Source organism: Aspergillus flavus, chromosome 2 (assembly GCF_009017415.1).
Source record: "Aspergillus flavus chromosome 2, complete sequence".
Taxonomy (NCBI): Eukaryota; Fungi; Ascomycota; class Eurotiomycetes; order Eurotiales; family Aspergillaceae; genus Aspergillus; species Aspergillus flavus.
Window position 1 is genome coordinate 2,526,258 of NC_092409.1, and position 27,906 is coordinate 2,554,163.

Below are 27,906 nucleotides of genomic sequence, written 5' to 3' on the forward strand. Positions count from 1 at the left end.
GGGGGGATAGGATGGAGGATGTCAAGGACTTATTAGGTGGAAGCAAAAAGATCGACGGTCGCCAACGATGAAGTCACCGACCGCTTCCTTAGCGTTTTTTTACCCCTCAGCTCAATCTTCTCACAATCTAGTCCACCAGGAACACAGGTCACATCATGGGGGTTTTTTGGTTCCCAGAAATTCTAATTGCCTTGATTTAACCCCATTGATTCAATCAGAATTCTTGATCTCCTCGTCCCTTTCTGTCATGATAATCCTCTCTAGAACGTCTAGAGTATGACTATACAGGCTGGAAAAAGAATCAATCCGCACAAAATGTATCACACGTAACTACGGAGTAAACACATCGAAGGAAACCAACGAATAGAAACTGCTTAAGATCGAGATTCGAACGACGCCGATGTGTGGCTCGAACGGTCTTCATGGGTCAGACTATCCGAAAGCAGACAAAGCGCAAAGGCTCAGCCACAGTTCGGTGGCGAAGAGCTGAAGAACTATTGGGGACCTTTGCATGAGTCTCCACTTTCAATCAACACATGGCATGATTGGGAAATATACTATCGAGGACACAGTTAATCTTAGGTTTAGCTCTGCTCAGCTTTGAAAGGAAGGATAGATAGTTATATATTACCGTCATGGCTTGAAGCTATCCTACTAATGTCGAAAAGGAAACAATACTAAGGTATCAAGTGTTTGAAAAAAGTCGCCATAACTCATGCTTGTCATCGGCCTAAGCCGTCCATGCCCTGTAAACCCAAACCATCTAGTATAAACGCCGGTGAACAAATCCATACCATCCCCACCTCTATAGATATGTGAAAAAAGAAAAGGAAAGCACCCAGGAGCACCCAATACCCGGTCTAATATAGATACAAAACGAAGTGAGGTAGTTGCTTTTCTTCTATCGTGAAATTAGGAGAGTCTCTGAAATATAGCGCCTCTCAGCGTCCAGCGCCGACAGTACCGTAATCATCATAAATGCGCATCTCTTGAGAGTTCAACGTCCCCTCCGCTATGCAGGTGAAGCGGCCTCTGTCCTGATTCTAGACTCGAGCCCGAGCTTGAACGAGTCGCAGTCTTCGGTCTTCATCATCGTGACTAGAGGAGTGAGAGTGACCAAGGCCCGGCCGATGATGAAGAATATCCAGGGAAGAGAAGAGTTGGCTAGATCCGCGCCCAGCATTTCGGATATGGGCTTGCTGAGGTGACTGGAGAGGTGGCGGAACGGGAATGTCTTCTGCAACGACGGCATCATAATCCGGCAAATCAGAATCATGGGGACGGACCGTTGTACGGACTGCGGTCGAATAGCTCGGAACACGGCTCAGAGTCTCCACTTCCGCATACTGAGGATGGAATGGCGTGGCCATTCCGGATGGAACGTGCTCATGGTCAACTTCATCAGAGGGTCGCCGCGAGAGCACCGGGCTCGAAGGGCTGTGAGAATTAGAACCCGATGACGGCCCAAAGTAATCTGCAGGAACTCCTAGACGTCGGTGTTCGCTGTCGTTCTGAGACTCATGGTCGGTGGGCGATGGCTGATGGGGTCGAGTGATATTGAGGTTTGAGAGGTTTGATAGACGGCTATGTAGCGCAGAAGCGGAGATGTCGGTGTTCGTCAAAGCATTCATAGAAGCGAGGTTTTCAGCAGAGAGGTTGCGGCTGAGAGTGCCAAAAGGTGTGCCGGGGCCACTTCCAGGTCCCGGAGTACGGTAACCATTAGGGTCAAGCTCGCTATACAACTGGTCAAACTGATGCTCGCCGTACAACGGGGGTGCCTGTTGAGCGATATCGTTGATTGCCCGTTGAGCGGATTGCGGAGTCTGGTCGACTAGGTTATTGTTCTCGTCGATCGCGAGGTTGGGAGAGATAAATATCGACACAGGAAGCGTAGCTCGCAGCTGCAATGGAATAGTCAGAATAGTCATTATGGCAAATAAGTAGGGAATGCCATACCTCGCTAATGTGCCCATCTGGATTCATCAACTGAACGCGGAACTTCAGCTTATGTCTGACCTTGATACCCTTCGTATCCGTATCTTGCAGACACCTTGTCAGAGTTTTAGGGAGATCCAAATAACGCGAGAATTGATAGCCCTCTGCCGCTTCATCAATAATTTCCAAGGCATTATCATGATCCAGTTCAAACTCGTCGTTCAAGATAGTTCGCGTGTTCTTGTACGTGTTGCGGATACTGTCAGGATCTTCAGGATTGAGGGTGAGATCATGGCTCTCGATGAGTTGAGAGACAATCTGTCCGATTGTGAGGCCTTTAAGTAGTGGGATAAGTTTGAAGTCAACTCGGATGCTGGTTCCGAAGATAACGGCTTTTGTTGGTGTGCTGATCGAGTACTCGATCTTGTTGGGCCAAATATTCTCCACCGACTGGATAAACGAAGGTTAGCAATTCCATGTGAAATTATACACGGGAGAAGTGTCGCTCACCATAGCATGAGCCAGTTCGAGAGCACTAGGCTCCAAAGTCCGAATGATACGCAATGGCTTCCGGACAATAATATCCTTCGCATATTTGCGTCCTATTTCAGCTTTGAATCGGTAGGTGATATAGGTATCGCTGAGACCCTCGATACTTTCTGGCATGTTGCCCTCCAGGACGAGGTTGAAAGGATATTCATAGTTGCCGGCAGGCAAAATTTCCGTTTTGCCTTTACCTGGGTCTCTGAATCTCCATGTCTTTTCATAGATAACGCGTTCCCTCCACGATTTCCTACCACCGCCAGCAGAACTGGATGGCAAATGCCAGCTGGATGCATCGGTCAGTTACCAAAATCAACCAGTGAATCCCGGAAAACGCCACTTACCAAACTCGCGATATACCAGTGAGGTGAAGCCGAATATGCTTGATCGACAACGGCTCTGATAAGCAAAGAAGAAGCTTTCCGCTCAAGTGTGCACTGGCAGCCTCTTGTTCTCCACCGCGAAAAACAATATAATCTTCATCAAGACTGAAACAGAAAACGAAGGATGTTAGTCAATTCCGACATGGAACTCAGGTTTCCGGAAATGTTTGCGGCGGGATGTAACGCACCGGATATCGAAGTACTTCGCATGACTTGCACTGCCCCCACCACTGAAAAAACTTAGGGCCATGGCGTTTCTACCAACAGCCGTAGATAAGCAGCTGCCAGGAGATAGTGAAGAAAATCAGGAGAAAACTCGAAAGGCCGGTGATTGAACAATAAAAAAGAGGAGAGAAGAAGCCGGGAGGTTTGAAAAGAAAAAGCACCCAGGGAGTCGGTTGTAAAAAAAAAAAAAAGAAAAGAAAAGAAAAAAAGAAAGGAAAAACTATGACACAAGATAACGGAAGGTTTTTCTTTTGGTGCAAATAGTATGGAGCCTGCGACTGATCGACCGGTCACTGTCCAGATTTACAGGCAAACCGGGTCACCAACGGGTCCCACCAAGGAGAGATAAATTATTCGACAGTGGGGGCGCAGGAGCCGTTTCCGTCACCCTCGAAAAATTGGGCTTCGGAGTTTCCTCTCTTTTGGCCCGGAGTGGCGACTGAGATGAGTCTTTAGGTTGGGAGATGATGCGATCTTTTTCAAGACGGGGTGACTAAGCTGGACGATAAAGATAGAAAAAGAACGGTAGGAGAGATGAGTGATAGAGAGGAGATTGTGTGCTATACTTCGACGATGGTCAGTTTTTACTGGGATAAACGCATTGACAATCAAATTTATGTAAGAGATAGAGAAAGAAAGATAGTTGGTATCAAGAGAATATATTTAAAGCATCGCGTGGGACCAAATGAAAGTGTGCTTGGTATAGAGAGAGTATGTTATAGCAGGTGGTGAGATTCGAAGGAAAAGCAGGAACAAGGGAGCCCGGACGGGCGGTAAGGCGAATACGTTACATCACCAAACATACCGGAGAATTTGTGGTGGACACAGGGTCTTAGCTGTCAATGATACCTGGTAAGGTATGGTATGAAAACGATACGTTCGTGGCACGCCTTTTCAGGATAAAGGCTGATAAAAACTAGGAGTTAGGCGAGATAGCTGGCGGTATTTATTTGAGTAGATAGTCTTTAGTGCTCCTATCTCCTGCAAGTCATTAGCATGAAAGAGTATGACTCTTGCACCTTTCTGGGATCGCCGGGCTTTTAGTACCAAGACTCGGAAGGTTATTCTCATACTAGTAAGATCGGCCATAGGGCGGCAGTCGGCTTAGCCGGTGTGGGCTATCACAAGGGAGCCCCTTCGGGAACAACTATAGGAGGAATAATCGGAGGTGCGCTTGCATGATTTTGCTTTTAATTTAATTTCCCATGTCCCACAGGTACCTACGTACAACTATTACCAATAAGTTTCATCAGGCTATCATCAGCGGCAGTGAGAATCCTAATATTCACATCCCTACAGCGGGTAGCATGCAGCATGCAGGGTGTGTTACACAGCATCTGCCGAGTAATTTAGTCCTTCTCAGCTCCAGAGCGATAGTGGGATGATATTCGTCATGGCTCTCATATGTGTGATCACACCCACTTGATGATCTACTCATCATCGCCTGAACTCTATAACTAAGGTACTTTTGCAAGGCAGTCTTCATGTGGAAATTGATATCCGATCGATTTTGAACACGCTCCGACTGCAGCGGATTTGCGGTGGCCTGATATTCCGCTACCCAACCATAACACAGCTGACAGTGACTCAGTGTGGCATTGATAAGAGACTACATATTGCAATGAATCCTGCACGGAAGAAATCAAGTAAGGATGATTTTTCTCCCTAAACAACAAGAAATAAATATATATAGATACAAATAATGAGTTACCAGCTTTTACACTTTGTTGTCCATGGTAGCTCCTAAAGTGGAAGCTAAGCTCACGCTCGAACCAAGATTTGTGGACATGAGAAGCTATCATTGTACAACTACATTTGGGATCCATCGCTCCACCAGGGAAATTCTAGGCCAGTCGACACATCATGGATCTTCGAGACAAAGAGCTCATTCAATTTGACGGGTACTCGAGGATCCAATGATTAATCTTAGAATCATCGATCTTCCAAATTTAGTTTTGTATTACAGTGTCTCGGACAATCAAGTTGATGATCACGTAATGATTTGTATAAATAGTTGATTATGTTCATTCACAGGCATGCGCGGTTCGAGGTGCGACAAGGCGGTTAAACTCAATCTGCTCCCTGTAATCTGTGTCAGTGTCACCGGGGCTATGCATATGCCTCATACAACAGTGAAGCATAATCACGGACAACTCATGATACCGGAGGTTGGAATCCATGTGCGAGCATGACATGTTCTACGGAATACACCGCCTGGATGCAGTGCGTATTAAGATCCACGTGTCATGCCTTTTGCGCGATATTCCGAAACCTCCGCAGCCACTCGTAAAGAAGTTTTGGAAACTGCAGAATACAAATAAGGCAATTACCTTCAAGTAGTACTACTAGTACCAGGTATAGGAGTAGTACGGAGTAAGTGACATGAAACCTTATATTACGGGGTACTGAAATCAGACTGCAGAATTGGTACCAAAAAGGTAAGTCGGGCAGTCTCGGGAGACCTATCGCATGTGATCGGGAAATCTCGCACTTCTATCGGCAGCGCAACCCGATTCTTCAATACTCCGTACAGATACTGGTAATTAAATACTCAATACTTCTACCTCGGATCCTCGGCGTCAACAGCTTAGGAAAGACAAAGTCATTCTCCAGGCTCCTACAACGGTAATACATCACGTTCGTAAAGTTGATTACTGTCTCGTAATGGTGACGCTGATCAAAAAAAGAAGCTCTCGGGCCGCTATTCTTCGAACACTTACCCAATAGCCTAGACCGCTCGAAAGGGATCGTCTTGACGCAAGCCATGATATCACGGTTGAGCTTACGTCGCAAGAGATTGTCTAGTTTACGACAATTTTAAGGATTTTTCTTTATCTAATTTGTTATCCTTGTTCGTGTTCCACGCCTACACAAGGATGGTAGGTAAAAGGATTTGCTATCAAAGGGTTTGCACCTTCCCAAAGTGAACATGCGGCATCGTCGATCATCAGGCTATCGACCAGGATCATATTCGGTGAGCCACGTTCCAGAACAGAAAAATTTCCAGGGTCGACATGCAGCTTTAAGCGGTGATCACATCATCCGGGCAAAGTTAGTGGTGTGGGTCGGATCAGAGCGCTAATCACGCACTAAATTGTCACAGATAACTGTTTCAATGACCAAGGCACGGCGTGCCGACTAACAGGGTATGGCTTGCGAGCAACTCTAAGTTTGGCGTCACTGCTCTCATGAGCCTCTCAAAGAGTAATCTCTCTGGAAGTATACGCAAAGGAAAACTAGCCAGTAACATGAAGTATCTTTTCCTCGCATATTTAGAGGCGTGGTAATTCCTATCATCCTTCCTATTGGACATATTACAGGGACATGGCCTTTCGCGTGTTGTTGCATTGCATCCGAATAGCCACAACGGTTTGTTTCACGATTCTGCATTACTATAGGTGGATGAAGATCTTCGGAGTACACAATGCCGACGGCTTCGTCAAGGCGAAGTCCATCGGCATGCCGAGCAAATTTTCTGGGATAAGCTGAGCGACCCGGTGTCTCTATACGGCATAGTCGTGCCAAGTCGTAAAAGAACCCGAATCTGATATCAAGAATGTTGCATCGCAGGGCCGCCACTTTGACTCTCCAGCAGAGCTAGAAAGCTATTGGAAAATAAACCCGGTCAAAATCGCTCAGGCAAATGTCTCTCACCGTTTCAGTCAATTCATTCAAGACAAGCGAACAACGTACCCCACTACAACTATCATGAAACAACGAGTAACATGCCATTCATGACTCGACCTTGCCAAGCAGATTTGCCAGGCACACGAATACAGATAGGCTCCATGTTGATACCCACTTTCTCGGAGCTGCCCGTCTGCCCGTCATTTGCTGCCGTTGAGGGAAATTCTGACCGCTACCTTGAGGCTAGAAAAAGTTTACTGCTATCTATGGAGACTTCGTTTCCGCAGCGGACTGTTACCGATGGTTCCACCTGAGATAATAATATCATTCCGGTAACCGTATCCCGTACCAACGGAGTACTCTCACAATACAATTGGAGCTTTGACCTTGGCGCAATTTCCCCTATCTGCTAGGTTTCGATTGCGACATGGCGACGAGAAGCTAAGCCAATGATGACTTTTCCTTAGCACACGTTGGCCAACTTGGCACACGTTTATTCTTTTACCCGAATTTTGATTTTTTACCCGAACAATAAGAACAACAGAATATTAATCGCAAAGATACAGAGATCTTTCTACCCTTGCCTATACCACGTGCGCATATAATGAGTGTTGCCACAATTCAAGATTCGATCATGATCATATCCGATAACTAACATTAGAATGATTGGAAGCTTAGCCATGTTGTTACGGAATGTATATCTCCTCCCTGTGGAAGTACACCGAAGCGCAAATTTAAGATCGCTTTGGGACTACTCATACAACCAACATCGTACTATATGTACCTGGAGAATAGAAAGACCACAACCAAGCCTCAATATCAGGATACATCATCAAATAAATGAAACTGAGATAACCTAAACTCGTACGTTTAAACCCGACATGACAGCCGCACTATCCTACACTATGTGAAGGCTAAGGGAATAGGATTTTGCCGGGAATTCTATACTTCGGTAATGACCTCACAAAGCAGCTTAAACCCTTTTGGATATCAATACGTATTTTCCGGGATCTAGTGCTCACGACAATACCAAGTGAGCAGATCTTCGTCGGTGGCTGAGGCCCAATATGTCCACGTCACAAGTCTTAAGGTATACCTCGTCGAATCCCTTCCATATCAATCTCTACCCATAGGCCCCAGAACGCTCTAATGTGACGACGTTTCGTTGCACTAAACGCGCAATAATCCCAAGCCACTGCTTCCCGCCTCCGCCACCGAAATAACAATGCTCAAAGATTGGATCGAAGGCACCATATTAATATCTCGTGACCGGGATCATGAAATAGCTCTCTATAAGTATATACCACCCCCAGGTTTATTGTGAGGCAATTAGAACTGAGTCACCGCCGGAGTCCGTAGCGGTGATCGTCACAATTGGATTACACCTCTAAACATGGACCATGAAGCTTGGTATGTGCCAACCCTTGAATTAATCTCGCACACTCCATCTATCTGTAGATCTGAGATAAGATCGATGCAGCACAGCCAATAGGGTATTTGCTGTATAGGCTAAAATTTACAGAATCGGACGCGAAGATCGTTAAATCAGCCTAGTCTAGACTCTATCTACTTCGTACTTGCGAGGAGAATCAACTGGATAAATATCAGCCCACAGCGCTCTGGCAAATCAGGTTATGTAGGGTTTTAATGTAGTGTACTCCGTAGAGATTAAAGTATCCACTGATCAAGGTCTGTTGAGTGAGGACTCCATTTCCTTTCTCCACATCCATCTGCCAATCCCGGGTAAACAGTATAGCCCCGCTTTCTTAAGACGTATATCGAGGAACGAGAAAAATATTGATACAGTTATTGACGACGAAGATGTATAATCAAAGGGCGAGAAACGGAAGTAATGAAATAATAGTAATCAAAATGCACAAGTATTCTTACCCCGCGCCGGTTTGGTCATATGTATATGATGGAGATAGTGGTCACACGGCAGAAGACAAAACGATGCATATGTAAAGGTGGGTTTGACACCTGTGACCAAAGAAAACCCCACCACGGACCCAAAAACGAAATAGTAAAATCACGAGTAAAACCACAGCAGAATAAGAGCAAAGTCCTGCAAATTCAAGGAGGACCGACGTAGAAGCGTGAATGAGCACAACGCTGTGAAAAGACGACGATATAAATGGCACAAAGCACGCGATATCAATCTCGAACCAGCAAGACGATCCACGGCATAGTGATTATCTTCGAAGGACTATATTGCGTATCGAAATGGATGAAAGACAGCGACGGTGGGAATAGACTCGATCGTCTCAGAAGATCCATCCCAGTATCACCCATAATGCCAGACCGATGGCGATGACTATCCCGGCGACTTTCAAAACGGCGACGGTATCGCCTTGACGTGCCATGCGCGTCAAGCGGCTGGCGCTGCCTGTCAGGCTTGTTGACAGGGAGGAGAAGACCTGATTCTGTATTCCGGCATTAGTTACATGTGGGTATTGGTCCAGTTGAATGATGATGAGGATGGACGTGATATCGGTCAAAATCTGGTGGGGTGGCGACATACGGAGTGGTCGAGAGTGTCTTGATCTCGGGCATTATCGTGGATATCGATGGTTACGGATTTCAGTGCCGAAACTTTCGACGACAGGGAGTTCAGAAGGGCGTTGTTTTGTCTGTAGGTAAATTATCAGCAAGTTGGTCCTTGAAGCTGCATTCTTGGGCAGCCCCTGAGACGGTGGAGAGGAAATGTGTGTCGTACTGTTCACGTTCGTAGGCGTCTCCCATCTTGTCAGATATGATCGCTTTCCTGTAGATCCAGGTTGTATGTCTGTCACTGCTCGGTTGGCCAGTTGATTAAAGTTTGAATGAGCCAGTATCGCTAAAAATTTGGGCAAGTTGAGGAATATAGGGAGTCGATTGAGGTACGTTGAGACGAGGTGAGTACAGCCACAGCAGACCAGTACTGATGATGGCGAGGCCCGTGGGGAGATTAGATGCCGCTTATCACGTGATACTATCTCCGCAATATATGTCTACAGATCTGAGAAACCGCACAAGATAGTACTCAGGTTGCAATGATATACGTAGTATATTCTATACAGTACCTTGGCCCTCATCATTCTAGCTTTCAGAGAGCCTCCAAATCTACTGTGTGCCATGCCATCATGTACCGATCCAAGAGTAAATCAGCCCTCGGGTATGGAAAAGGGGACAAGTATAGCTTCCTTGAACATGCAGCATGATAAGCTGTCGGTCCATTGAAACATATGAACTGAAAGGATAGAAATGTATAATAAATGTGTCAAAGCAACCAGAAGTGAGAATGAATCGAGAACCCCAGACGCTATGCAAACAAATCAAAGAAAAATTGCCGATCCAAGGCAACATGATTTGCCAAGCACTACCTGGCATGACAAATACCGCCAGATGCAAGGCGTTATATAGGGATGAGACGGAACAGTATGTTAGGGTGCAAGCAGACAGTGGTGGAATCATAGGATTTCGTCACTGGGTATGTGATATGATTGATGCCTTCGTCATCCTTTGAAACAGCAAAAGGCATGTACAAGAGATAATGAGAAGGACGTGATCAGTGTACAATGGTATGGGGGGAAGGGGGCTGACAAAGCAGGGGTATTTGAATGTGCTGTAGAAGAAATAAGGTAAGGGACAGGGTACTCCTCTTTCCTGTCACCACATGTCATCATCGTCATCATCTAGCTGGACATCGTCACCGAATGTCGAGTTTCCATACTGATAATGTCCGGGGCCATATGCGTGCCCGTTTTCATAGCCACTTTTGCTACCACGTGTATGTTGTCGGTAAGAATCATGAGAATCATCACCATATTCATACATTTGAGGATCATCGTAGGAGCTATCGCTGTAGTGTTGCATCTGGGCCTATACAAGAGGTTAACGGGTGTGTAGCTATAGAGAGTAAATAGTACTAACCTCTTGATATTGCTGGTACCCTGAATAATCATCCTGTTGGTCCCTTGCCTTCTGATGTCTCTGCGATGCCGACGAAGCGAGCATTAGGGGATGCATTTGTTGTACCTTGGCCAAGTACGAATACATGAAGTTGCTGAGTAGAACCTGTGAGTACAACGCGCGCCGGGGGTTCGCAAGCTTGATGTGGGCCATTCTGTAAATAGCCCTCTCTTCCAGAATGGTGAAACGGGTCCAAGGATAATCAACATCAGGCCGAAGTTCCCGTGGTGGCGGGTCAGGAGACAAGGTCCGAGATGAGCTTTTCTTATGATGACTATCGGTACTGCTCTTTTTCTTGCCACCTCCAAATAATGAAGAGAACAAGCCGGACTCCTTCTCTTTCTTTGACTCCCCCGAAGTCCTTCTAACATGGTCCTTTCGACGTTCTTCTTCCAATTTAGGGTCGAGCCGGTCCAAGACAAGGCTCTCACGTCCACGTTGCCCTGAATCGTTAGAAGACGGGAGAGCGTTCGCTGTCTCATGGACTTTATCAACTAGTTTGGCTTTAATCTTCTTAGCATCGCTCTCCTTGTCCTTTTTCTTTTCTTTGTCCTTGTCCTTGTCTTTCTCCTCGCTGCCTAACAGCCAGTGCCAGCTCGACTTGCGGCTACCTTCTGACTCCTTCTTATCCTTCGATTTCTTCGTTTCAGGCTTGCGTTCCTCTGACAAGGTAGGAATGAATGAAAGACTATCTGTCCGGGTGCTATTTCCCGGCAGAGCCTGAGGACTGTTAGCGAAGTCACTAAGGGTGCTCGCGCTGTCCTTGCTATGCATGCGGTTGTGTAGTGACCATTTGCTTGAACTTTGATCGTAGTTCCCTGATCCCTTCGCCGGCGAAGACGATGGCGATGGGGAGTCATGAGCGAATCCGCGCCCAGAGGTGGCACTTGACAGTGAGGTTTGGGTCGTAGGTGCTGCGTTAGATTCCGGCGGAGGGGTCTCAATAATCTCTGGAATCTTTTGTTCTGTAGGCGGAATGTTCAAAGTTGACCGCCCATTTGAGCTAAGGCGCGAGTGCCACTGACGTGTCTGCGAGGATGCATTTGTTTGCCCCCCAGTTTCCACTGTTGAGGACTCACTTGGCCGGTCATTTCCAGACTGCGGCTGGTCCGAGACAGATTCAGGCGCGGAGCGGGTTGTTTCGTTAGAGGGTGATGCTGCGGACTGAGCATGTATTCCCCAGGCCTGATTTCGGGTTATGCTGGGAGTGGGATCGGTTGATACTCGGGTGAGACCCGAGGTAGCCTGTTCACCAAAGGAATTTGCAGTTGATAAGGTACCCTCCTTCAAGTCGGAGGCTTTTGCGAATCGCTTGGAATAAGGGAGCTTTTCACCCTTTTTCAAACTTCCTGCCTTTCTGTATTGAGTCCTCGTGGATCGTCTAAGACTGTGACCTGGGGGCGCGGGTGGAAGGATCGGCCTGTCTTCATCTGCCGTGATTCCGAGGTTCTGAATTTCATTTAACAAAGTAACAGGACTCGTACTTCGCGGTTTAGAATTATCTACCAAGCTTTCCAATTCTTGTAGATTAGGGGTCAGAGGATCCCGTCTCGACTGAGATCGTTTTCTTTCTAACCGTTCTGCGCCATCCGTATAGCCATGAGAATTGTCGATTTGTCTAGACAACATAGACCTTTTCCGCCTAAGACCTCCACTTGATCCTTGGCGTTCCGGTCCTAGGGAGTTGAAGTCACCAGATCTCCGCTTTATTTGCTCCGTCTTACTCTCGAGGAAGGATTTGAACTCCTTAGGGGCTAACTCTGGATGCAGACGTGCAGGAACCCAAAATAACCGAGCAGCGTCATTTTCGTCGGCGGAGGGGGAGGGTGGTACGGAAAAATCGGAGTTGAAGCTCGGAAGGTCAGGATCACCCGTGGCAGCTACATCCATGGACATTCGTCGGATAGCGGCAAGATTGTTGAGTTCTTGGGCCACAGCAGCAGGGTCTGACTCGTAGTCAATGTCGTTGAGGGGGAAAGATGTAGTGGCGGTGTCTGTTGATCCAGGTGATGCGGTTGAGCTAGGTGATGCTGGACTGCTACTTTCCCTATCCAAAGAAGTGGCCCCATCAGTGGGCGGCCGGGACTTTCCGTTCACGGGGTGATGATTGTTGACTGCATTTAAATGGTTCTGCAATTGTATTGACTGCGGCGAGGTAGGGGATGCAGCGCCGGCAAGGTTCGGAGGAATTATTGAGATCGATTCACTCAAAGGGGAGGAAATATAGCTGAGGCGCTGGGAGTTCCTTCTGTCGTAATCATCATCATACATATGACCAATGGCCTCCGTGACATGGTGACTTGGGTCACTAATCGACAGGTGAGATGCATGGCCTCTCCGCGTTGCGTATCCTCCGCCAGCCTCTGAGGGACTCGATGTAGCCTAAATGATCGAAAATAAGTTAGTTTAGGTAGAGCTCTCATATGCAACCCGCAAGGTTCTGGATTGCCTGACAACCCATGATCAGCCATACAACCTTGCCTTTAGACACAAATCTAGGGCAAGGACGAAAGGAGTGATTGGGTGGATTCTTTCGGGAGTGGAAAAAAAAATATAAAATAAAATAAATAAATAAATAAAAATTGGAAGGCTAGCGAACGGTAAGGGTCATGTCGACTAACGCACCTGCATGAGAGCGGTTTGACCGGAAACCTAGGAGGAAGACGACCCGAAATTGACGGAGGACCGAAGGGCGATAGGATACTCGCCTCGTGGAGAGGAGGTCACTATACCACCAGGGCGGGCGAAACTTGAAAATAAGAGGGTGTTCATGGAATCATGGAAGCGGGGAAGAAATGTCGATGGAGAGGAACAAACACCAGTGTACCGGGGGGGACGAGAAGATGCGGATAAGGGTTAGGCATCCGGCGACCTTGGGGCTTGTCGCAGAGTTTCTAGAACAAAGAGGCGAGTTTGAGGGAGGTCGGAAAGAAGAAGGGGGTATTGAGCCGACGTAAGAAGGAGGCTGAAGAAAGTTTCTGGTGGTGAATGTCGGATCAACTGTAATCGGTTTGGGGAAATGGTGGATGAGGATGGGAAATAGCAATTCGGGGGGGTTGTTCGAGGAGAAAGCCGTTTGGTTGGTTGGCTGGACTTTGGACGGCTGGTTGGCGGGCGGCGAGGGAAAAAGCAGACTTGCAGTTGCTTCACTTCCACTTAGTTTGTGTGTAGGAACAACGGTTCGGTCCAGATTTAGAGTCGGTGATCGGGGGTTTAATGATTATTACTCCATATTATACACTAACCCTCATACCCTTCAGATCTTTTTTTCAGGGGGCAGGTCACTTGCTCTTTTTTATTTTTTATTTTCTTATTCTTTTCTGTCTGAGCTAGGTCACACCGATCTGATTTATGTCCATGGGTGCAAGAAGAATAGATTGATTGATTTGATCAGGTCAATTTGGGAGAGTTACTAGGTATACTATCTCTTATTATAATCATACCCTTGACTGTCAACCACCGCGCTTAGTCACATTTCTTTGCTCCACTGTTTTTCAATGGGACGATCAGAGTGGCCCTGTCTGACCGATAGGCGATCGTTGATCAGCATGTTCCCAGTGCTTGATAACGAGTAATAGGATTCGATTTCCGAATGAATCTGCTCTCGATTTGTTTCACACTACGGAGTATTGTTCTTGAGAATGGAATTTTATGTTTGATCTTTCTCGCTGCGTCCGTTCATTCTTAGTGATTCTGGTTAGTTCCGTTCGATGTGGGAGCGTCTCTCACGTGTCCCACGGCAAAAGTATATAAAATCCGCAACTTAATCCAACCTCTGATGTCCACTCGAACAGCCAAGCCACAAGGATATGTATGCTAAGGAAAATATACATCCATTCCTCAGTGGTTCCGGTCATGCTGACTAGTGGTGAGACTTACTGTCCGCCTCCCCCTTTTAGATATGTCTTTATTTTCCTTTTCGAATTTGCTTTTGGCTCTTATAAGAAAATGCTATTCATCTAATTAAGACCGTGATCATCTCTGATGTTCTAATAGGGTTTTATCTGTTGTACTATGATATATACATGTTCTTTTGAAGATTATTTTTTCTCACCAGTCTTCCCCTGCCATGCAAGGGGATGGATAGTGGATAATTGTATAATCAAAGAACCACACTGGCTCCGTGATTGCACTTATTGGACACCTGATCGAATTCATGCGCTCATAGTCCTCCACTTAATCATTAGTAGTATATTATTGCCTTGAAAGCTCATGTGTTCGCAAAGAACACACGCTGGGCTGGAGGTCCGTGGCCCGTCCACCATCTCCATTAACAAGCCATCATCGGGAATGTTGCCATGCCTTTCTCAGCCTTGTTGACCTCTGACAACCGAGAAAAGCATTAGCTAGCCACCTCTTTACATTTTACTAGTATTACTTGGCGGGTCTCGTGCCTCGAGTCCGTGACCTTCATTGGCTGAGAGCGTCTGATGACTTCGGAGGAATTTATGGCTGGCGGGCCCTGCCCCGTGGATAATACATAGACGTGAGGTACGAGTGGAATGGGATATCGCTTAATCCGTCTAAAGTATTCCTAGGAATGTACACGCACGTTTTGCACAGAATGTTCGCTGAAGACTCTTCGCCCTGACGACACTCTATGACTCGGGTTTGGTGGGCGGTCCCTTCTTTGTTTCATCCCTTCCTTTGAGGGAAGCCAAATAAACTGGACACCGCGCAGCTAACTCTCACAAGCGAGGAGAAGAGGGAAAGAAAGGAGAACCGAAACAAGATGATGTAATCCACGAATGACATAAACAGCGCAGAGGGGAAGTTTTCATTCTAAAACCAAACCTGTAAGCCAAATCCACATTTCACGCATGCACAAGGATAATGGAAACTATAAACACCAGGGACAGGAAACAAGGAACACGGAACAAAAATAGAAGGAAAAGGAAAAGAAAAAGAATACAGAAAGACAGACAGGGAAGTGCTGCAAAATCCAGATATACAAAACATCCCTGAGGTTTCCATCTCACGGGTTCATCCCGGACACGCCGGTCAAGCCACTTCGTGTAAGAATAACACCATCGCTTACACTAGAAGCTGAAACAAGAATTTCGACCAAATTGGGTACGATACGTCTTGCAGTATGGACCGAAACGCATTCGGTTCGATTGTGAATCATGAAACGACGAAAAAATTCGGGGAAAAAAAAGGGCTTGATTTCTTGGTTCGTTAGGATTCGTTGCGCATTAGCCAGGAGTTGGCAGTAAGATTTCTAGGCTGTGTCGACATAGTTCCTAAAAACGGTTCATTAGTCCAAAGACTTGAGCTAACTGGGAAGAAAACGTTTCCTTACGCAGGGAAGATGCCAACCCGATCTCCGATGCGCCCCGTCCACCAGTCTTCCTTCTTCTCGGTGCGTTTAACAATCGTGATGATGTCGCCTTTCTTGAAGCCCAGATCCCCTTCTTGATCCGCATCGAAGGTATAAAGGGCAATCGCCTGGTCTTGGCGCAGAGAAGGGGCTTGTCCTGTCCGTTGCCCGAAAACAGGCTTGGGTGCTGTGGGCCGGCTGGGCTTGTGGTCAGAATAAACATAGTCCTCCTCGAATGGCGCTGTGTTACTTCGGTTGCGGCCGTATGTGTCAAAGGTATCATTGCGAGGGCTACGAGTGGTTGATGAGCGACTCAAACCCCCGGCAGGCCGGTCGTATATATCATCCGCCCATGTGTTTGCGCGGCGTGGTCGGTCCCGGTACTCGTAGGTATCCACATCATTGGCACCTGTGCGGTCACGTCGGAGACCCTGTCCGTACGCATCTCCCCGTCGTCCTTCCCACACCACGTCATCATGATGGTCGTCGTAAATGGGTATATCATTGTACATCCCATCCCCGTTTCTCGTGTTGCCATAAAATGCGCGGGAGTTTAGCACACGCATGAGGGGTTCCGCGCTTGGGGGAGGTCTAATAGTCCCACTGAGTAACTGCCGAGCTGACACTCGGCTATTGTAGAGTTTCTCGTTCGCATCCTTCCGTTCCACTAGCATGCTTCCCTCCAAGCTGATACCTGCGAAAAGACCCTTCGTCTTGGAGTAAGAGAAGACTGCGGCCACGCCTTTTGTGCTTGCCGCTCCGGCAGCCTCTGCATTGCGGCCCACCGGTCCTGCGGCGAGCGAAACGTTACCACCAAGAGTTAAAGTTCCCACCTGAGAAAATGTTCGGACAGCGGCGGCATCGTTGAGAATGAAGACGAAGTCAGTCAATTCGAATCCAATCTGACCCCCGAATCCGGCACCTGCGGTTGCGATAGCCGAGGGAGCAGACCAGGAGCCATCCGCCAAGCGGGCAACAACTACGCCCGATCCAAATCGGGCGGAGCCTAGGAAACCGGCCTTAAGAACGGTGAGGACCGCAAGCCCCTAGCAAACCAGCAGTCAGTTTCCGACGGTACTTTATTTTTATCCACAAGCTATAACTCGTGTTTGCGAGATCGTTCTTTACCTTAGCACCTGCTAGGATTTCAGGAGGAATGATCTTATCAGGACCAAAAGCTTGTCGAGGGTCGATAAACGAGGCGAGAATTTTACCAGCCTTTCTACACTCGCCTGTTGTGTAGAAACAGCGTTAGTATACGACTCTTAAGCCCCCTCTATGAGAAGTGCGGGGAAACTTGGGCGGGTAGTGAAATGACACATACTATTCAAAGACGAGGGCAAGGGATTGTGAATCCCGAGAGGCATTTTGACTGTGCTCGCTAGAACCTGAAGGGTAAAGTTGGTAGGAGAATTGAAGGAGGTTCTAGGAGACGACTGCGCCGGAGAAATTGATAGCAGGATATTCTGCGGAGTCCGTTCGCCGTTCGGATGGGGAGACGACCGAGAGGTGGATCTGACTAAGTGACAGGTTCACAGTTAACTAAATAAGGTCGAGATTCCCGCAGTTCCGGTTGTAAATGAGTGGTGGGATTACAACTAAGATAAACCACCGCAGTAAAGGATCGATGGAGAAGAGACTTTCACAGAATCTATAGGTTAAAAAATGGTGAATTTTTCTTGGGTTAATCAATCATCCATAACTCAAGTGATCAGCAGCCTTCGGACGAGGGTAAGTTCCGCAAGCAGCCTGCCGCGGTATGTTTAGAGTGGTAACAAGTGTGGCTGGGTCGTTCTATCAGCTTCTCTTCGATGACATCGTTTGTAAACGTAAAACCATATTATAGTACAAAGTACCAACATAGTATACACCTCCTACAGCCACAATATGATAGAAGCTATTCCCCCATCGATAAAATTCGAAACAGGCCACCTCCTCGTCGCTTTCACGTAGTACATCAATACTTGATTCCAGCTAACTATTGAAACCTGAGGCTGCAAGACGGCACAGCCACCGCCGAACCTCCGAGGATCACCGCAATAGCAACTGAATACCGAAAGACCTTTGCCCAACCATTTGAGTCTACCTTTTCCGATTACAGTGCTGCATTAGCATTTCATGAAGAATGCATCTGGCAATGATTTGAGAGAGGCGATTTCAATCGCTTTCCTTTGTTCAAAATGGCTACAGGTGCGATAAAACTGTCAACAACACTAGTTAGGTCACGGGCGACACTGACACTTTCCAGTGCGAATTTGTGTTTGTGGAGATGAGGGTACTGGAAAGTCCAGTCTCATTACATCACTTGTGAAAGGGGTCTTCGTGACGAATAAGATCCAGCCAATTTTGCCCCAGATTACGATCCCCCCAACGATCGGAACCCCCGAGAATGTCACGACAACTACAGTGGTGGACACGTCCGCTCTCCCTCAAGAGCGGAGCAACTTGGCAAGGGAGATCCGGAAATCGAACGTGATTTTGCTTGTATATTCAGATCACTACAGTTATGAACGAGTGGCACTATTCTGGCTTCCGTACTTCCGCTCTTTGGGAGTCAATGTACCCGTGGTACTATGCGCCAACAAGTCCGATCTCGCCGCGGATCATAGTGAAGCACAAGTTATTGAGGAAGAGATGTTACCGTTGATGGCAGAATTCAAGGAAATCGATTCATGCATTCGGACAAGCGCGCGAGAACACCGCAATGTGAACGAGGCTTTCTTCCTCTGTCAAAAGGCGGTCACTCACCCAATCGCGCCCTTGTTCGACTCTAAGGAGTCGGCTCTGAAACCGGCAGCCGTCGCGGCATTACAACGGATTTTCTATCTCAGTGATAAGGACCGTGATGGTTATTTATCTGATAAGGAGCTCGAGGATTTCCAGATGAGGTGCTTCGAAAAGCCTTTGAGTGAGGAAGACTTAGTGCATATAAAAGAAACCATTCAGAAGACACATCCAACCTCAGTGGCCCCTTCTGGTATTGACTGCCGGGGATTTATACATCTTAATAAGATGTATGCGGAGAAAGGACGCCATGAAACCGTCTGGATTATACTGCGCGCTTTCCAGTACACAGACAATCTCTCGCTTCAAGAAAGCTTTCTCCACCCAAGATTCGAGGTCCCACCGTATGCGTCTGCCGAGCTTTCCCCGGAAGGATATCGATTTTTCGTGAATCTCTTCCTCCTCTCAGACAAGGATAACGATGGGGGATTGAACGACGCCGAGCTGGCGTCGTTATTTGCGCCAACCCCAGGCTTACCCGCTTCATGGGCAGACGGCTCATTCCCATCTTCTACTGTACGCAATGAAGCTGGTCATGTTACACTTCAGGGCTGGCTTGCACAATGGAGTATGACTACCTTTACATCGCCCAAAACTACCTTGGAGTATCTGGCATATCTTGGGTTTGAATCATCCGACAGAAGCAATCCTTCTACAACGGCTGCATTAAAAGTAACTCGGCCACGAAAGCGAAGAAAGCGCCCTGGACGGGTGGGTCGTAATGTTGTACTGGGTCATGTCCTTGGGCCTCCCGGCTCAGGAAAGTCTGCGCTTCTCGATGCCTTCCTTGCGCGCGGTTTCAGCACTACATATCATCCTACAATCCAACCCCGCACTGCGGTTAACACGGTGGAACTGCCGGGGGGTAAACAATGCTACCTGATTCTGGACGAGCTGGGTGAGCTAGAGCCTGCCATACTGGAAAACCAGGTGAAGCTATTGGACCAGTGTGACGTGATTGTGTACACTTACGACTCCTCGGATCCCGATTCATTTGCGTATATCCCTGAATTACGATCGAAATACCCTCACCTCGAGGAGCTTCCAAGCGTGTTTGTTGCTCTCAAGGCCGATCTCGATCGGACTACCCAACGGGCTGAGTACCAACCGCACGAATATACTGCAATGTTAAATATGCCCAGCTCACCTCTGCATGTTAGTGTGACTTGGAGCTCAATGCAAGAGGTCTTTGTGCATATCGCTGAAGCGGCTATGGAGCCTAGCACGGCGTTTCCACGGAGTGAGGAAGATGTTGAGGGTAAATGGATGGCCTGGGGAATTGCACTGGGCGCTGTTGTCTGTGCTGGAGCAGCCGCAGTAATGATTTGGCGACGGGTGAGTGGAAGTGGAACTTGAGGATGATGCCCTTGTCTTTATGGCGTTGTATGCAAGATACCCAAGGCATTCATTCAATCAGCGATGAATGGGCAGAGAGTTGGCCTTTTAACGTTCAGAGAGAAAAAAAAAGCGCATTTGTACACCGTCCGAATTATAATGTACTCGTAGTAATATCATTATAATTTTGTCTCCTTAGTCGAAGTGCCAAAGGGGAAATTATTTTGACAGTGCCGATCTGGGATCGTTAAGAATGTTTTTGTTAGGCTACTGTAGACAAAGCGGAGAAAGATATGGAAAGACCGATAATCATTGGAACAGCGGTTGGGAAGCCCCACGGATCCGCCTCGTGCACGCGAGAAAGCGGCGGCCAACCCCAGAAAAGCTTCTCCTCACGAACGCCTCCCCTCTGTCGCTCTCCGCTTTCCTCTATTTCCCCCTGAGAGCTTCACGTTTTCTTCGGTTCGGTAACATAGACAGTCCTTTCCCCCCTGTTTCCCGGCCGTTGTTGAATACTTAACCCCGATAGCTTCTCTGTGTTCCCAGCTGCAGACGGAACTCCGATCGTTTCTCCGCCCATCATTGCTAGGCTGAACTGCTGCTTCACCACTCCCCGGTAGCCCCGGACACTTATCATCGATTGTGGACAGGCTTTGGAGGGTCCTGTTTTGTTTATTTTGGAATTTTGTGCATGGCCTTATCGGTTCTTATTAACTAATTTCAAGTCTCCAAATCACGCCACCTTGGGCAGCACCATTCGGGGTGCCGCTCTGGGGGGAGAATTCACCACAGAATTGCGTGACTAGCCTATTGCAGCTGCCATTGTCTCACAAGTGATTCATTTGCATTAGCTGATTTGTGGTTATCAGCACGGTAGCAACCATGTTGTAAGGCTCACCCTCCACAGCCCATGATCTATGCTCACCCTCTTATCTGTTTTTCTGTTGAATGTGTTGATTGGTTGGCATGTGGTTTGTCGCTGTTACAGTTTAACTTAGCTTTGTTCTTCACTCTGTTACTTAGTTTTTTAAGCTTTAATTTTGTCGTGCTTCTCCTTAGATGACGGCATTGTTGCGACGTTTCTCTTGCTGACTTCGTACCAGCGTCCTACCCCCACCTCCGCCTCGCTATACCGTACCGGTTGCATACGCAGCTGGCGCGTCGAATGGCATGGCGGTTCCGGTCGTGGAGACCAACAACATAATTAGCCATCCGGAGGGTGGTTGTCCACTGCAGGTCGGAGAAGGTGTGTTTGCGACATGGCGCAAGGTCCCTCATGCGCATCGGAGCTCCACTATTACCGAGCTTTGGATCATGCTAATGCTGGTTTTGCGACAGGGACTTACCACCTCAAAGATGACTTGCACCTCGCAACCCCTCCTCCACATCCTTCCGAGGCCCCCGTCGTAAACCCCAACCCTCTTGCGACTGTCCCAACGCCCCCAACATCTGGCGTCAAGCTGTCGCTGGTTAGTGTTGGCCAAAGAAACAAGCTCCCTGTGTTTACGTCGAAAGAGAAAGTAACTGCGCCGCCATTCGCAGATGGCAACCCTGCTTTAGCGGCCATCCCTACGAAGGATGGCTTGAAAAGACGGAAGCCCAAGAACAACATCATAAAGAGCAGTTCGTCATTTGTCTCACGGGTCATCACTCATGAAGCTTCTTCTAAACGACTCAATGATCGGAATCCTGACGGTCTGTTCGCCTTCGCTAATATCAATCGGGCATTCCAGTGGTTGGATCTTAGCTCAAAAAACAAAGAGGAACCGCTGGCGAAAATCCTCTTCACTAAAGCGCACATGTTGACACATGATATCAATGAGCTAACAAAAAGCTCTTCTCATATCGACATTGCTATGGGCTCGTCGGCTGGCGACATAATCTGGTACGAGCCTATCTCCCAGAAGTATGCACGGATCAACAAGAATGGAGTTGTCAGCAATTCTCCAGTAACTCATATCAAATGGATTCCTGGATCCGAGAATATGTTCATGGCTGCGCATGCAAATGGACAATTGGTCGTGTACGATAAGGAGAAGGAAGATGCGCTTTTCACGCCTGAAATTAGCAATCATTCGGCGGAGGCGATGAAAGCATCTAGTCGACTACCGTTACAGGTGCTGAAATCAGTAAACTCCAGGAACCAGAAGACCAACCCGGTTGCGTTATGGAAACTTGCCAATCAGAAGATCTCCCAATTCGCCTTCTCTCCCGATCAAAGGCATCTGGCTGTGGTTCTAGAGGATGGATCGCTACGCGTGATGGACTATCTTAAAGAAGAGTATGTACTATGGTCTTAGCGCTTTCTGTTCCGTTTCATTAGAGGCAGGTGGTGAGTGATGAGCGGCCAGCTAACCAACTGGGTAGGGTCCTAGACATTTTCCGTAGTTACTATGGAGGCTTGATATGCGTTTGCTGGTCACCTGACGGCAAATACATTGTGACAGGTGGCCAAGATGACCTTGTTACGATATGGTCATTTCCAGAGCGCAAGATCGTTGCACGATGCCAAGGGCACAATTCCTGGGTCTCTACCGTTGCATTCGACCCATGGCGCTGTGACGAGAGGACATACCGGTTCGGGAGTGTTGGGGATGATTGCAGGCTGCTACTGTGGGATTTCAGTGTAGGCATGCTGCATCGCCCTAGAGCTGTACGTCTCCCCCTACTTTTTCATGCTAGGGCCAGTGATTAACTCATTACTCCGTAATAGCATCAAGCTAGTGCCCGGCAGCGCACCAGCATGATTGCAAGCAATACACAGCACTTCAATCGCCACAGAGCCGACAGCGCAAGCAACCGGATGAGGTCGGATTCTCAGCGAACTGCAGACACCTACAACGATTATGACTCTGCTGTCCGTCATCCGGTAGAACCTAGGGCTCGGACAGCGTTATTACCACCTATAATGGTACGTTGTCATTACAATTCTCCTCATATTCGTTAAACTACATATCAAGCTGATAAGAACTAATCGGTAAATAGTCAAAAATCGTCGGGGATGATCCTATTTGCTGGTTAGGGTTCCAAGAAGACTCGATCATGACTTCTTCTCTTGAAGGTATGGAAGCTTTGCGTATATCATTATAACATAGCAGCAGCTAACACAACAGAAGGTCACATTCGCACCTGGGATCGCCCTCGAGAAGGCATCAATGATAGTTACAATGGTAACACCTCGTCGCCCGCGATCAGCACCAGTGCCGCCGGGTCTGGGTCGGGCATAGCAGACTCGGCCATGGGCTCATTGTAGCCATTCGTCCGGTTGTGTGAGCCAATGTTGTCTGTATATATGTACACTTGTAACCAGATATACCCATTTGAACGTGTCCTATAGCTTCTTTGAATATCACCTAATAGGAGGGTCAAGGAAAGTTAATTTAACGAGCTTTTATGATTAAGACATAGTACTGTACACTACTAGTAATGGTAGTGATAGAATAAATTCATCACGTATATTCCTCAACACCTGTTAGTCGAGATTTCATCCCATGTGGTTGTACATACTTACTCCGTTTCGGAGTAGAGATCGGATTAAAACTGTACGGGTCGGACTACGTCTATTCCGATAAGCTACTTTATCTTTCTTCCTATGTACTTTCTCCTATTCTTTTCTCACATTCTTTCGTATTCCCTGAATATACTTCGGCAAAACAGCTCTCTGCGCAATGGACCGGGATTCGAATGGCAATACGTTAAGGAAAAATGGAAGGTTAACCTCCTGTGAGCCGTGTCGTTTATCGAAGATTAGATGTGATCATAGAAGACCCACATGTAAAAGATGCGAGACCCGACGCCTCAGCAAGAAGGTGAGAATGATATCACAGACTAGAAAATTATATCTCTCTTGACGAATCCATAGTGCTATTATCATCCAGCTCCTATGACAAAGCCGAGCAAAGTCTCTGCAGGCGAGCCTGATGTGGCTACTCGCAGAAGAATCAACCAAGATATCGATTATTCCTTCAGCAGTGACCTCACTGAGGCACCCTCAAAAAACTGTACTTACCTAGGGTCAACAAGCTTCTTGTCAGTTTTCCGTGAAACGCAACCAGGCTTGCCTCCAAACCCCATACCGCATGCAGTTCTCCGAGGGCGATGGAGCCGTGATCATACGTTTGTGGCATTGCGTCTGGTCCAGCTACTGTCTGCCTTTGAGCTCTGCGAAGAGTTGCTTATAGGTCACTATGAGCGATGCCCGGTTACTATCATCCCGCTGCAACTCATCCTACAGCCTCTTAAAATGGCCAGGACCTACTTGGAAACAGGTGGTTGGGGTAAGGATATGCAGCATGAAGAAATATATTCTAGGATTACGCGGAATACAGCCAGGCAGTTTCCTGATTTGCGGAGTCCCTCAAGCCCGTGGGATTTCTATACTCTATTCACCGGCGAAAACCTGAGATGGGAGTTCATCGGCATCATATTTTCCTTCGCAGGATTAGGCGCATTAAGTGGCGAAAGGAAACTGTTCAAGATCAACGGCCAAGGGCCGATGTCTGCCAATGCCTTTGCAGAGGAAATGACTGCAGCAAGTACCATGTGCGTCGAGATATGCAAGCAACTTGATAAAGTTAATGACTTGATGTTGTGGTTGCATGTAACACATGGCGCGCTCGCCTCGGATATTTACGGAGAAACAAGTATTAACTTAGGGCATAGAGAACTTTAGATCCACGCTAACAACCCGACTAGGCCACCGAAGCTATGAGCTGCTTGGGGATCTGGTGTCCCATGTTTATGCCCTGGGTCTACATCGCTTCCAGTCGTCCGACAACGATGTCCCTTTCTTCATCTCCGAGACTCGAAAGAGGCTTTTCGGTACTTCATTCCGTTGGGATAAGAATTTGGCTACCCTTCTAGGTAGGCCTCCTCGCCTCCCTTATCACTACTGCGAGACAAGTCTTCCATTAGACATAGACGATGACTCAATACTTCACCGAGACTCTCCTGAGCCGCTATTGCAGCAACTGGGACCAGACGGGTGGAATATCACAGGAGTCAACAATGGTACACTTCGCCATGCAACGCTACTCAGATTGCGCTTTATGATATCCGTACTTCGTGAACAAGTTTTAGAACTATCACTAGGACGAAGAACGCCAGATTTTACCGAGAAGCTCCGGTATAGCTGCAAGAATATTTTTTCACATAGCCAATGCTGACATTTAGTAGAACAACCTACGAACAGTGCCTGCAAATGTGGACACAAATACCTCAAGAGTATCACTATAGCGCAGACTCCTGGGGGATGCTAAGTCCCCCTTCATGCGTTTCACTTATACTCGTTTACTCCGAATACCTGTATACGGTGTTTCAAGTGGAGCGCATCCGCTGCCGCGAAAACCAGGACGCTACGAAGGATCTCCTTGACACATCAATGAAGGTAATTTCCGTGGTCAACGATCTCATGAAACATCGCGAGCAGGCAGGAAATCATATCATCAAGAGTTTTTTCTGCATTGTAAGTTCTACCTTGGGTCTTGTCCAACTAATAATTAACTAACCCCTACGCCGTAGCTTCTTTTCAATGCCATTCCAACTGCAGGAGCCCTCGCTACAGAAGTACATCGGTGCACTATCGCAGAAATTCCCTTGCCCTGCTCTGCGTCCCGCTCCGAGATCATCCGTAAACTAAGCGTCTTCGTCTCATGGCTCGGTAGCGCTGATCCTTCCATAAGCCACACTCATCGAACCTGCGTGGATATCAACAAAGCCATAACAAAATTGCTAGATGACACTTTAAATTATCGACCTTCACCCCGATCTGCGGAACAAATCCCAGACCGTACTCAGGGCCACGGATCAATTGAAGAAAGCTCTTCCGTGCTGCCCTGGGCGAATGTCGAGGATCTACCAGACTTGGCGACTTTCGGCACTAGCGCTGACTTCCTCAGCTGGTTGGATGACCTGGGATTTGGATCTACCCTACCTGAGCTCCTCGTATAAGCATTTTCCCAGGCTAGGTTTCTGAAATTATGTCACAACTTACGGTGAACAATGGGGGTTGGGGTCTACCGGAAACTATATGCTAAGACAGAACTTATCTATGTATATCACTCGCATATGATATTGGTATGAATAGTAACTCAACAAATAAACTCAAAAGCGTACAACTCGATGTCTGGTACGCTAAGGCCTACTGAATACTATAGGAAATTGTTAGCATCGATTTCATTATGTACCGATTGTCAATGGAGATGTCAATGGCCCTAAAAATTAGAGTTCGACATGTACACATATCGCATGTTCATGCAAAGTCTAGTAAACTCAATGCGGCCGGATGCCTGCACGCAGCCCCTTACATACTCATTGCATCTGCCATGAACATCACATTCAAATGACATGTCCAATCCGGGTAACGATAGGACTGAGTCAAAAATGAAAAAAAGAAAAAAAAAAGAAAAGAAAAGAAAAAGAAAAAGAAAAAGAAGGCCAGGCGAATAAAAATCATCTCACAGGAATAGAGACCCATAATAAAAATAAAGTTCATTAGTAACTTGCGTACATACATAAAACTTGTTATCTCATGAACCGAACAGCTAGCGCATGATAAAAAGATAGACAGGAAAAGAAAGCTGAAAAGAGCTAAAATTAATACTACCTCATAGCGTCAATTCCAAGTTTGTACACGTCCATTTTCGTATCGGGTCCGAATCTGCGATTTACAGCACCAGGGCGAAAAGACTGAGCATCAGTGAGCCGGCGGCGGGGATCGTAAGGGCCGCAGAGCCACCAGTTGACTCGGTCGAAGTAGCGGAGGTGCTGGAAGCGGAGCTCGTGGCACTAGAGGCTGTTGTTGGGAAACGGACCGTGTTAGTAGACCGTTTGATTGCAAACCACGATGTACTCACCCTTGTTCACGGAGGCGGAGGGGAGGGCGGTGCTAGATGACGGAGAGCATGGCGCACGTGATGATGATGGTGAAGATTTAGAGGTGCTGAGGGTGCTGTGGATGATGCAGGGACGGGAAGTAGTTCTTGTTTTGATTGTGGTGCTAATGCTGGTGCAGGTGCATGATGGTGTTGTGGATGATGATGTTTTGGTGATTTTAGTACTGAAATATTGCTTACATGGCTTGGGGGGGTCTGCGACAGCCGTCACATTGAAGATCTGCGACTGGGCCAGGATGCCGGTGTTCTTCGTAGAGTTGGATATGAAATTGAACTGGTATCCGGTGCTAATTGGGGGTGAGAATTAGCCTTCACACTCAAGATTGCAAGGAGCATAAGAATTCTAGGTCCCGCTCGTGAGATGGACACACCCTGTCTCAATGTCCCAGATGCTGTCAATGGTGTATTTGCCGTCTGAGGTCTTAACGTTCTTGGCAATCTCTTTCTCGGAGGAGGTTTGGTTCTTGAGAACGATGTTGACTTGCTCGGGGTCCGAGCTACCAGAGGCAATTCAAGTCAGTGTTTACATTGCTTCGCCCGTCGGTGTTGGTTCAACTGAGTACATACGGGACAGTGGTCCATTTGACGGTGTAAGGCTTGCTGAAGTCAACCTTGTCCCCATTCTGGGGGGAAGTGATGGTGACAGCTAAATATCAGGATTAGCACATTGCTTCAAAAACTGCAATAGAAGTGACAAAACACATACCGAGGGAAGTGGCCGCGTAGGCAACAATCGAAGCGATCTGGAAGAAACGCATTGTGAAAGTATTATGAGGCTGTGTTAAGTTAAAATATATATATAAAGGGTATCACAAGGCAAGCGATTAAAATCAAGTAAAGAAAGCAAAGTCCAGAGGTATAAGTATTTTGCGATTAAACAAATGATGAACATCGAAGGACAAAACACCGA

At 47.3% G+C, this 27,906-nt stretch overlaps 9 protein-coding genes across 9 annotated transcripts; 3 read left to right on the forward strand and 6 right to left on the reverse strand.

The window, feature by feature from the left end:
* Window positions 1-79: 79 nt before the first annotated feature.
* F9C07_2277358 (putative HECT-type ubiquitin ligase-interacting protein cred) lies at window positions 80-3,304 on the reverse strand. Its single transcript, XM_041289593.2, has 5 exons — window positions 3,050-3,304; window positions 2,823-2,966; window positions 2,446-2,764; window positions 1,957-2,385; window positions 80-1,901 (listed from the first exon to the last, which is right to left on the reverse strand). Exons 1-5 carry the CDS (start codon window positions 3,109-3,111, stop codon window positions 1,044-1,046), a joined length of 1,812 nt encoding a protein of 603 aa, XP_041142640.1. The 5' UTR covers window positions 3,112-3,304; the 3' UTR covers window positions 80-1,043.
* On the reverse strand, window positions 3,097-3,295 carry F9C07_2128303 (uncharacterized protein; the record flags this gene model as incomplete). The annotated part of the gene is made up of 1 exon (XM_071509100.1): window positions 3,097-3,295. A coding segment is annotated over one exon (177 nt), but the record flags the coding sequence as incomplete, so codon positions are not given.
* A 5,673-nt stretch (window positions 3,305-8,977) lies between the features above and the next one.
* On the reverse strand, window positions 8,978-9,455 carry F9C07_2225626 (uncharacterized protein; the record flags this gene model as incomplete). Its single annotated transcript, XM_041289594.1, has 3 exons — window positions 8,978-9,136; window positions 9,235-9,343; window positions 9,430-9,455. The coding sequence occupies 3 exons, from the start codon at window positions 9,453-9,455 to the stop codon at window positions 8,978-8,980; spliced, it is 294 nt and encodes a 97-aa protein (XP_041142641.1).
* Window positions 9,456-10,361: 906 nt separating this feature from the next.
* F9C07_3036 (putative telomere silencing protein Zds1) lies at window positions 10,362-13,135 on the reverse strand (the record flags this gene model as incomplete). Its single annotated transcript, XM_071511053.1, has 3 exons — window positions 10,362-10,574; window positions 10,626-13,035; window positions 13,119-13,135. The coding sequence occupies 3 exons, from the start codon at window positions 13,133-13,135 to the stop codon at window positions 10,362-10,364; spliced, it is 2,640 nt and encodes an 879-aa protein (XP_071363736.1).
* A 1,719-nt stretch (window positions 13,136-14,854) lies between these two features.
* Window positions 14,855-17,984, reverse strand: F9C07_1229229 (uncharacterized protein). The gene is made up of 5 exons (XM_041289596.2): window positions 17,309-17,984; window positions 17,113-17,216; window positions 15,967-17,030; window positions 15,703-15,907; window positions 14,855-15,446 (listed from the first exon to the last, which is right to left on the reverse strand). Exons 1-4 carry the CDS (start codon window positions 17,349-17,351, stop codon window positions 15,886-15,888), a joined length of 1,233 nt encoding a protein of 410 aa, XP_041142643.1. The 5' UTR covers window positions 17,352-17,984; the 3' UTR covers window positions 14,855-15,446; window positions 15,703-15,885.
* A 180-nt stretch (window positions 17,985-18,164) lies between these two features.
* On the forward strand, window positions 18,165-20,124 carry F9C07_3034 (putative mitochondrial GTPase; the record flags this gene model as incomplete). Its single annotated transcript, XM_071511052.1, has 2 exons — window positions 18,165-18,174; window positions 18,233-20,124. 2 exons carry the CDS (start codon window positions 18,165-18,167, stop codon window positions 20,122-20,124), a joined length of 1,902 nt encoding a protein of 633 aa, XP_071363737.1.
* A 116-nt stretch (window positions 20,125-20,240) lies between these two features.
* Window positions 20,241-23,356, forward strand: F9C07_2252443 (catabolite repression protein creC; the record flags this gene model as incomplete). Its single annotated transcript, XM_071510085.1, has 7 exons — window positions 20,241-20,990; window positions 21,207-21,349; window positions 21,442-22,384; window positions 22,471-22,756; window positions 22,817-23,014; window positions 23,089-23,164; window positions 23,217-23,356. Exons 1-7 carry the CDS (start codon window positions 20,986-20,988, stop codon window positions 23,354-23,356), a joined length of 1,791 nt encoding a protein of 596 aa, XP_071363738.1. The 5' UTR covers window positions 20,241-20,985.
* A 164-nt stretch (window positions 23,357-23,520) lies between these two features.
* On the forward strand, window positions 23,521-26,487 carry F9C07_2277364 (uncharacterized protein). The gene is made up of 5 exons (XM_071510240.1): window positions 23,521-23,912; window positions 23,966-24,746; window positions 24,799-25,228; window positions 25,279-25,567; window positions 25,624-26,487. Exons 1-5 carry the CDS (start codon window positions 23,772-23,774, stop codon window positions 26,050-26,052), a joined length of 2,070 nt encoding a protein of 689 aa, XP_071363739.1. The 5' UTR covers window positions 23,521-23,771; the 3' UTR covers window positions 26,053-26,487.
* A 281-nt stretch (window positions 26,488-26,768) lies between these two features.
* F9C07_3031 (threonine rich protein) lies at window positions 26,769-27,754 on the reverse strand (the record flags this gene model as incomplete). The annotated part of the gene is made up of 5 exons (XM_041289597.1): window positions 26,769-26,896; window positions 26,958-27,283; window positions 27,368-27,493; window positions 27,564-27,642; window positions 27,703-27,754. The coding sequence occupies 5 exons, from the start codon at window positions 27,752-27,754 to the stop codon at window positions 26,769-26,771; spliced, it is 711 nt and encodes a 236-aa protein (XP_041142646.1).
* Between the last annotated feature and the right edge of the window lie 152 nt (window positions 27,755-27,906).